Source organism: Rhincodon typus, chromosome 2, assembly GCF_021869965.1.
Source record: "Rhincodon typus isolate 14 chromosome 2, sRhiTyp1.1, whole genome shotgun sequence".
Lineage (NCBI taxonomy): Eukaryota > Metazoa > Chordata > Chondrichthyes > Orectolobiformes > Rhincodontidae > Rhincodon > Rhincodon typus.
This window is the reverse complement of record NC_063333.1, coordinates 12,941,468-12,951,841: the sequence shown is the minus strand read 5'-3', so window position 1 is coordinate 12,951,841 and position 10,374 is coordinate 12,941,468. Positions and strand designations below refer to the sequence as shown.

Sequence of the window (10,374 nt, the reverse complement as noted above, 5' to 3'; positions counted from 1 at the left end):
GTTCATGCTTTCTATCAGTTTTGTTCAGGAAGTCAGGTAAATTGGGGTACTGTCCATAACTTTAAAAATAAGTTTAACATTTGGTATGGTCTGAGAATAGCCAGGCTCACTTTATGGAACACTATCCCAATGGGTAATAACAGGGACCGAAAGTACCCCAAAAGATGGAGGTTTAAAGTTGCAGATAATCAAGGGTGAACATTCAACTGACCAGTTGGGACTGAACTATTTTTCCTTATTGTAACAACGTGGCTTGTATTTCAAAAGTAGCAGTGGAACGAGCATAAACCATCTAACAGCAGCATTGCTGGCCCGGGAGTGGGCAGATGGATTATGTGCAATTTGTGTGGCAAAAGACTCAGGTGACCACACCCCAATGTTCAGTTTCTCTCCAGTTAGATAACCATCTTCTAATTGCACTTGAAGAGGAACACCTTCAGAATTTTAGGAATTGTTTTGTTCTAGAATGGCAAACAATGCTGTCAAGTCTGCATTCATTGACTGGTTGCCCTGAAAAGGATGGAGTTAGATCTCCTAAATGAACTAGTTTTTTTGTTGACAGCACTCCCATGTCATGGCTTGGAATTCCTGAGTTCTGAACCAGCATCAGTGAGGAATAGTGATACATGTTCAAATCAAGAATGTGTAACTTGAATTGAGACTTGAGGTGATGTGTGCCCACAATGTTTTTTTTCCTCTTGATAGTCAAGGTTAAGGGGGAAAATGAACTACTGAGTGAATCTTTGTGTCGCTGCCCTGTATTGCGTCCTGTGTACATTGTACTTGATGCAGCGATGAGGCACCAGCGATGGATATGGAGCTCAGTGACCATGGCCACTTTAAAAAAAAATGCAAAAGCCATTTAGTTGCACCTGGCAATAATCTCGTTTATTCAACATTAAAGATGTACAATATTGTATACATATGATAATGCACTGAAGAAATGCAGGACAGCATTCAAAGTATGATACAAGATGTTTTAATACGCTACATTTAGACTCAGTTCACACCAATTTTAGATCGAATAATTTTAATGGCACTTAAAATCCAACATTGTGATGTAAACTTCATCAACCCAGATAAAAAGGCTGGGAACATAAACTAGGACTGGCATGAGCAAACTTCTAAAGGTCCTCTGCTCAAGTATTTGTAGATGAAAGTTGCTTGAGGAGGACATCATCATGCTTTTCAAGTTTTGGTGAAGTACCAGAGATACTGCACACTCCTGTCATAAATACACTGTTCACTTTTAATTACGCAATCCTTACAGAGTGGAAGTACAGAATTCACTGACATTACTGAATCACCACCAATGATTAATTTTTTTTTTGATCTTCCCCTCCTTGGTGTCAGACACAGAGGAAAGACAGTGTAAGTTTCAAAGCCGACTAAATTCAGTAGCCTCATCTAAAGCCTCGCCTCCCTCATCAAGATCAGATTTGCAGAAGACACCTTCCACTGGAAAGACAGTTATTGTGAGGTAACGACCCACACAGCAATTTGAAGTTGTGTGTCAGTTTTACCCCCTACAGGAGATACTTCAAAACTACAGGGCTGGGCTGAGCCCAATGCAAATATCAACTTGCATCACGTTTGTGTGAATTCACTACACAATTAATGAATGTCCATTTTTAAAGTGCATTATTACTTTAATGAGGTTTTGCCACAAAACCAAGTGTTTCTTCTCATGCCCCAACAAATCTCCAGAACAGCCAAGTATCATTCCCTTTCCTTTCCCCGCCTTTCAAACAAAAAAAATCTACAATATATAGTGTCAGTTTCATGCCTTTGTGCATTTACAAGGACAAAAACAATCCCCCATCCTTGCAGCCATATGAAAACAATATAATTTACAAAAAAATTAAATGTGCAATCGTACAAACATAATTTTACATTTGCATACACCGAAAAATATACCTTTCTCTGGCACGTTTTCCCTCAATAACTTCCTATTTACAATACAGTACAGTTAGCAGTTTTCTTACTGTGTTGAATTGGAGAATTAAGATGTGTGTGTCAGCAGGTAACTGCTGTAGCAGGTCCAAACTGATTTTGAAGTTTAGAAATGTTTATGACAATTAAACACAGTAATGTTTGCTGGTTGCCAATCCAAGTCTTGAAAAGGTCACCAGCAAACTACTTGAAATAAATAGCCATTTGAATCACTCTGGCTTTAACGCATAGTTTAAAAATATCTTTTAGGTACAGTTGCTAATATTTTTGCAAAATAAATTCTGTCAAAATCTTAATTGCAACATTACAGCTGTATCTGCATAGCTACTCAGTGAGCAAGATCATCAATTTGGGTCAGATATTGTCACTAGTACTTATCAGATGCAACTACAGTGTTTGATCAAACTGTTTCAGTTTCCTGATTTCGCAGTCATGTGCCTTCTCTTCTCTGTAGTAGCCAGCATTCAATCTGGTCCTGAACAGAATAAGAAGCTTCAAAGAGTTCTTGTCAAGCACGTTCTATGCCCATTGTAATCAGTCATTCTGCAATGCTTTCTTTTCTTATAGAACCTGTAAATTATAAAACATAAGTTTGTCATATGCTTTTCTGAAAAAGGAAAAGGTCTCATTAAAAAGAAAATAAATGTTGTGCACTGTTAATGTGCTGAGACATAATGCATGTTTTTCTAGATCCAATAAAAATATCTGGAAGAACAGGAAGCCAGTCACCAAATTGGAACTCAGTGAAAACTGCATCCATCTTTCTACTCCCCTCTCCTCCTCTAGGATCCTTTTAATATTCACCACTGATCAAGCTTTTGTTCACTTCGACTAATATTCTCTTCTGTAGCTTATCTTCCTGTGATGCGAGGCCACAAAGGCATTTTTTAATTATACTCTAAAAGACAGTATAATAAGTGAAAGTTTTGCTGTTGCAAGTAATGCACAAATAAACCTCTATGCTAAATAATAATGATCTACCTATGGTCATCAGATGAGAAAAGTAAATCTAAATCTCAATGCCTCCAATTTATCTAACAATACAGCTTTGCAAATTTCCTACTTACTCAACGTTGAAGATTGCCCGAGCTTTCTTATGTAAGATCAACGAATCAGCCAACACCAGGGGTGTGTACAAGGTGCAATTTGGCTGGAAACACATTGCTGTTTGGTTTGTGGAGAAATGATCAGTTGTAACTGGCATATGCCATCAGCCTGAAGACAACTATGCTATTGGCTCCTGAGTAGCTGAACAGCTTGTGGGTGTGAACGATACTGGGACTGCTGCAAGTGCAGGTGCTCTCTCTGTCTCTCTCTCCAGTAAAATATCCACAGCCTGAAGGAAGCCAGTTTATTTTTCCTCACCAGTTGCTGTAAGCTTGGGCCTTAAACCAGTAACACAGAGATTTTGTAGTTAGTATAATAAACCTGTGCCTCATGAAAAGATGTGAAAAGAACCTGTAGAGAAATTGAAGAACAGACAATCCTGGCAGCTAAAGGTTCATCCCAGCACTTCCTGTAGACTGGGGATATTAAATCTTCCCTAGTATTTTCTCCCTCCACCCATAAGACCAATGTTATTTATTCTGTGTATGTGTGTATGGGAGTTTTGGAAAGGAGTTAGAGTTTTAATTGGTATATGTCAACAGTTCATAATTGTTTATCTGTGGTTAGAATCTATTTATTTGTTAAGTTATGTATTAATAAATAGCAGCTCTTGTAAATACAGAACCCTGGTCCATGTTTTCTGTTAGCCTGGCGTTATTTGGCAGTAAAGTGGGGGCATTACAAACTTTGATAACATTTTCAACTTTTGTGATGACTCTGGGGATAGTGGGGCTGCATTTCCAGTGTGCTCCCCAATGAGTTGTAATAGAATGCTTCTTGTGCAGTTCTACTAACTAGTGAAAAGGACTAACGTTAATCTGAGAATAAAGATTAAGGCATAACACCCATCTGAATTATCAATCTTTAAATATGAAGATAGAAATGTCCAGATAATAAATGGATCACCTTTTTAAGCGGCATTTACTGAAACACATTCTAGCTTTCAAATGTTGATATTGATAAGAACACAACGTCTGCTGTCCTGTCAACTCATTTTGTCTTGACCATATTGGTCACAGGCTCCTGTGTTCAAACACTGTAACAATCACACTGTAAGCCAGTCAATAGCTTGTGAATGGATTCCGTTCTAGAGTCTGTTTGCAAGTTGATTTGTCTACAGGATAACATAAAACAGCTGTTCAGGTGTTAGGTTTTTAAAATTACACCCTTGTACAGGATAGCGTTTATGAGTATTAGCGTTCATAAGTCAGATGTTCATAAATTGGGGGCCCCCCCAGCCCCGCAAACTGTTTTCCATGCTGCACAGACACAGACTGAACTGAAACAAGGCTTGCAACAAATGGCTCCAGGATTACACTAATATTAGATTAATGACAAAATGCTTGTACTGATATGACAACAGAGGGCAGTCTTACTCACTGGTGTCAGAAAGAGCAAGAAAACAAATTTCACAATCTTGAATTCCCTCTCTGATTTTCATTGGAAGAAAACTAAAATCATTGAGGGATTCACAAAGAGGAGGTAAGGCTGCAATATAAACACAAATAGGATATTTGGTAGCAAACAGCTTTTACTGGTCATGCTTTTCATCAGCATTAGTTGTAGTAAGAAATTGAATTATCTCTCTATTTAGATACATGCAGTGTACTTGTGCTTCCATCCTGATTCCATGCAAGCTGTTATCTCACATCACATTTAGTGCCAGTGAATGTGTTTGTTAGACAAAGTACTTTTAAATTAGTAAGGAAATTCATGGCCACAGCAAGGATATACTTATCAGATTCAAATTATATGGGTGATAAGAGTGCCCGAATCAGCAACTTCCTAACTTTTGATGTTTTTACTGAATATCAACACAGAGTCTGAACTTGCTCCACGTTAGTGATGAAAAGTCACCCTTTAGCTCCTGCGAACTTCAGCATGTCTCCAGAGTTGCACTGTTCCTTGTTGAACCTGAGTTTATAATATCTCATACATCCTGGATTGGGACCATTTCCTATTATCACCACAACCCACCAGCTTTATACCAAACACCCCATCATTAAAATCCTAATTCATAGCTTTGCTTCTTTACTTCTGTATTTCTCCAATGTTCCTGACTGTCTTCTTGCTTCAACCATTCATGAATTACAAGGTAATCCTTTTACTAGTAGCCACACTTGCCTGCCCCCATCTAGCTTCATCAGCTTCCTAAACTCGAGTAAAACAAGTTTCTTGTTTTAACCTTCAAATTCTCTGATGGGATCATCCTTTCCTGGCTCCACTCATGTTGCTGTTCATACTCTGGCCTCTGCCAAAGGTCGATTTCTCACGACCTTGTCCCCATCTGCTGGAGCTCCCTCTTTCACTAACTTCATCCCCTACGGCCGCCTCCCTGCCTTCAAAAACGTGAGACCAGGCTTTTGATTTCTCTCGCTCTGGCAAAGTGTCCGAATGCTCTGTAACTACTTGCCCTAGTAAATACCTAAGTGAATGTATACAAATGTAAGTTTTGATGAATCACTAATGATAATAAACATATCCAACATGCAACGGAATTTCATGCCGTCTGTGATAGAAGAGACCACATAGCTATATCAACTTCAGAACTTATGACTCAAGGGCATTGCCCACTCTAAAGCATACCAAGCACCATTACAGAACATACTTTCTCCGGTTACACATTCAAAATTCTCTCAGTATACTGTTGGCAAAATAAAATTGTACAGCGTCAAAAGCACCTGCATCTTCAGCCATACTGACCATGCCAAAGGCTGTTTAGTCAAATCAGCAGATAGCAAAGGGGATTCCAGCAGCCAATGCTGACTCAGCAAGCTGAGCGGGTACAACATACCCTGGTGTACCCTACCTGAGTGCCGAGAGGAAGGGGTCAGAGGTCAGACTCCAGGAGATTAGGAATATTGTGCATCTATACCTGCTGGGGTGAGAACAAGAGCCTGCAGAATGTCGGACAATGAGACGATTCCCACAATACTTTCTTTTTCATCAACTACTACAAGCCGATGAACCTGAAAGACAAAAAAAAGTCACATGGTAAAATCCACATCCAAACAACTGCAACTGATGAAGTAGTAGCTATCAGTTCCCATGGCAACAATAAACACTGGGTCTTTAGTAGAAGCTCAAATGCAAGTTAAAAACCAAGTCAAAAAGTCTTAAAAATATTTCATATATTCCATATAATGATCAAGCTACTTCTTATTATAAAGGTGTGTCAAGTCAAGCACAGGAGAACCAGAAGAATTTAATGGACTCCAAATGTTTAGAGTCAAGGGCATTTAAAATAAATAAACTCAACAACATCCAGCAACTCTCACAAATACCCAACTACTACTGGCACATCTTAGCTGTTAACAATTCATTTCTTTCTTCATGCATGTAGCTCTTATTTGGTTACGAATTACAATGCAGATAGTTTGACACACCCTACAAAGTTATCTGGTTTATACAGAAAACAAGTCAGACATTTGTATGGTTGTCAAATTTAAACATTACCCAGTCTGGAACTTAAAACCCACAGCCACAGCAGTGAGATAAAGGGGAAATAATGTCTTAATTGGTATGTTAACAAAGTTATTTACCACACAAATGTAAAGCACAAGAAAAATATTTACTTTGTAAAAGATTTGTGTGGCAAGTTACAAGATTTTAAACTACCTTGTTAACAACTAAAACTACAATCAGATCAATTTTAGCACAGTCACAGGAACAGAAAATGAGGCCAATATGAGGAGATACACATCAAAAATATTTTCCATGAACTCCACCACAGACCTGGAAAGACTTGGGCATATTTTTGACTTTGGTTAGATTAGAGTTGGAGCACTGTGTGCTAGAGTTCTTGTCTCCATTTTATAAACAGGATATAGAAACATTGCAGCAGATACAAAAACATTTACCAGAACGGAGAAGTTAAGTCTATCATGAGGTTTGTACATCAAACAAAGACTGTTGGGAGACCTCACAGAGACCCTTAGGATTGAGAAAGTTTAATTGAGTAGAAATTGAAAGATGTTTCTACACACACAGGCAACCAAGACTAGGGGCCAAAACCAAAACCAGGGGTCAAAAATACAAGAATTACTCAGAAATCTAATGGGGAATAAAGGAGTAACTGCTTCATCTAGAATGATAAGAATCTCAAACTCGCTACCACAAAAGCAACTTACATTTATATATAGTGCCTTTAACATAAGATGTCCCAAGGCATTTCATACGAGGATTATAAATTAAAATGTGACACCAAACCAAGAGGAAACATTAGGTTAGATGACCAAAACCTTGGTCAATACAATAGGTTTTAAAGATCATCTCAAAGGTGGTAGAGAGGCAGGCAGTTGTAAGGAGGGAATTCCAGAGCTTAGGGCCTCGGCAACTGAAGGCCTAGATATTAAGTGAATAGCCATTAAAATCAGATGTCATCAAGAGGCCAGAATTAGAGGGGCACAGATACCTTTGAGCTGAATGAGATTGCAGAGATAAGAAGGGAACATAGAATAGTTGAGGCGATTAGCATCGGGATTATTGAGGTGGTGACATCGTAGTAATGTCACTGGTCGAGTAACACAGAGTCCCAAGATTAGTGTTCTGCAGGATCAAATCCCACCATGGCAGATGATGAAATTTAAATTCAATAAAATCTGAAATTAAAATGCTACCCATGGCGACCATGTCACCATTACTATTTGAAATAAAAACCTCTCTGGTTCACTAGTGTCCCGTTGGGAAGGAAAATCTGCCAAACTACTCAGTCTGGCCTATGTGTGACTCCAGACCCAGAGCAGTCTCCTCAAGTGTCCTCTGAAATGGCCTCAGTTCTAATAAATCACTACACCACCATCCTCTCCATGAAAATTAGGGATTGGGAATGAATGTTGACCTAGCCAGCAATACCCACATCCAATAAACAACTTGAGAAAAAGCTAGATGAACATACAAGGGGAAAAGGAACAGACAGTATGTTAATATAGTTAGATGAAGAGTGGTAGGAGGAGGCTCCCTGTGGAACATAAACACTGCAGGGACCTCTTAGGCCAAATGGCTTCTTCACGTTCTTTATATACTATGCAAAGTTGAGTCTAAAATGTGTCCCTACCTCAGCTTTGACTATTCTGTCCACTGTTGTCTCCAGTGCTTCCAGCCTGTGACACTTCACAACCCCTTCAAAATACTGTGAGCGGTGTTGCAGTGCCTGGGTTACAGTGATATCCAGATTATTGTATGTCTTCTCAGCAGCAAGATTCTAAGCGGGGAAAATGAACTTGGTTTAATATGAAATGCTCAAATTGTTTAAGGTTTAAGAGAAAATGTATGAAACTTCAATTGACTTATAAGCATGATCAATTCATTGTTTTCATTTTTACAATTTGCTCAAAAATCCAAACAGAAATTGGGTGGCATCAACTGCAACTAAATAATTGTTTAACAGTTCAACACAATGTCAGTCGTCAACAAATTGGGTTCTGGTCAAATCCAGTTTGGTAACTGAGCCTGCAATCTCTTAAAACATCTGAAATGTATCCTCAAAATCGAGTGCCAAAGAAGTTAACAATGAATGGGCTAATTATATTCAGAACAGCAGCATATTTTATAGCTGCTGCAGAAGGCATATGATAAAGAAATTCATGCATTTTAAGTGAAAGGAATTGTACTTACTATAACATCAAATTTGGAATAAATATCTACAACCTTCCCTGTAAAAGAAAAATAAATGAACTCAAATGATTCACTGGGAGGTGACATTTTATGTTGTAAAAATGCAAAGCCACAAATGCAGTTCCACTGTCCCTTACTGGATCAATGAACCGATTGTCCCAGCACTTTAAGATGTTTCTGTTGCTTAAATAATTACATTATGCATTTGAAACTGATTATCTTAATAATGACTGAATACAGGCAAATGCCACTGGATAATAACGTAGCTGGAGCTTTGAAGGGCACTAAGGCTTGAAAATCAATTGTCTCAATTTTTTTTTGTTTCTGGCACTGATTAGATCTACTTAGAGATGTTTACATCTTTCATTTTGTAAAAGCTGTTGAGATATCTGTAGCTCTTTCTTAGATTGCTTTGCTTTCACAATTCACACCAGTTAATTCAACTGAATAAATCAACTAAATATCTTACTGTAGTCATTATGGGTGGTGATGTGGAAACTGGATGTAAATGATGAAGAGTCATTGATATATTTTTAAAGCATGTAGTATGATACGTACAAACAAATGGCTGATGTAGAGCTGATGTCAGATAAAAGATATATACGTGTGTGCATATACATGAAATATATACAGCAAAGCATTAGGAGCAAGTGCCACAAATCATATTACAGAGGTTAGTCAAAAAAAATTTACTTCTAAAGATATAAAAAGTGCTGATCTTGTGCTAATCTAATGATCAACTGATTTTGATGTTGTATTGAACACCAGCAATTAATGAAATTTAGACCATCAACAAGACTTTCTTTCTACAAAAAAGGAAAGCCTTTAAATAAAATTGTTCACGGGATGTGGGCGTTGCTAGAAAGATTAGAATTTGTTGCTCATCCTTAATGCCCAGAGTGCAGTTAACAGTCAACTACATTGCTGTGGATCTGTAGAAACGTGTAGGCCAGACAAAGGAAGAGTGGCAGATTTCCTTTCCTGAAGGATATTAGGGAACGAGATGGAGCCCAGATGGATTTTTTTTTAAACAACAATTAATAATGGTTGCATAGTCATTGTGAGGGTAGCTTTTTGTTCCAGATTTGTATTGAATTCAAATTTCACCATCTGGAATTCACCAAACAGGAATTTCAACCTGTAAAACCAAAACTTTAACCTGGGGTTCCGGATTTCTATTATACCAGCATCTTGGGGCAGCACGGTGGCTCAGTGGTTAGCACTGCTGCCTCACAGCACCAGGGACCCAAGTTCAATTCCACCCTCAGGTGACTATCTGTGTGGAGTTTGCACATTCTTCCAGTGTTTGTGTGGCTTTCCTCCCACAGTCCAAAGATATGCAGGTTAGGTGGACTGGCCATGCTAAATTGCCCATAGTGTCCAGGTATGTGCAGGCTAGGTGGATTAGCCAATGGGAAATCAGGGTCACAGGAATAGGGTGGGCCTGGTAGGACGCTTTTCAGAGGGTCGGTGTGGACTTGATGGGCCGAATATCCTGATTCCACACTGTAGGGATTCTATGATATACCTGCACAGAATTATCTTCAAAATTTGCCTAGACTGGAGACTGATAATCTATTCCTGGATGTTTACCGTTGCAAGTTTATGGAAGAAATGAGCAGTATCAGTAACATAAACAAAGTTCCTGGAAAAGCTCAGCAGGTCTGGCAGCATCTGTGGAGGAGAAAACAGAGTTAA

The 10,374-nt window shown here is 38.6% G+C and overlaps 1 protein-coding gene across 2 annotated transcripts; it reads right to left on the bottom strand.

Annotated features, from left to right (window-relative positions):
• Positions 1 to 866: 866 nt before the first annotated feature.
• Positions 867 to 9,584, bottom strand: LOC109913511 (5'-AMP-activated protein kinase subunit gamma-2-like). Of its 2 annotated transcripts, none has more exons than XR_007264654.1 (4): positions 8,677 to 9,584; positions 8,117 to 8,263; positions 5,870 to 6,029; positions 867 to 2,523 (listed from the first exon to the last, which is right to left on the bottom strand). XR_007264654.1 is itself a non-coding variant. In XM_048611409.1 (4 exons), exons 1-4 carry the CDS (start codon positions 8,761 to 8,763, stop codon positions 2,492 to 2,494), a joined length of 360 nt encoding a protein of 119 aa, XP_048467366.1. In that variant the 5' UTR covers positions 8,764 to 9,584; the 3' UTR covers positions 867 to 2,491. The 2 variants fall into 2 exon arrangements, 1 of the variants encoding a protein (XP_048467366.1); XM_048611409.1 differs by having other exon boundaries at positions 5,936 to 6,029.
• Between the last annotated feature and the right edge of the window lie 790 nt (positions 9,585 to 10,374).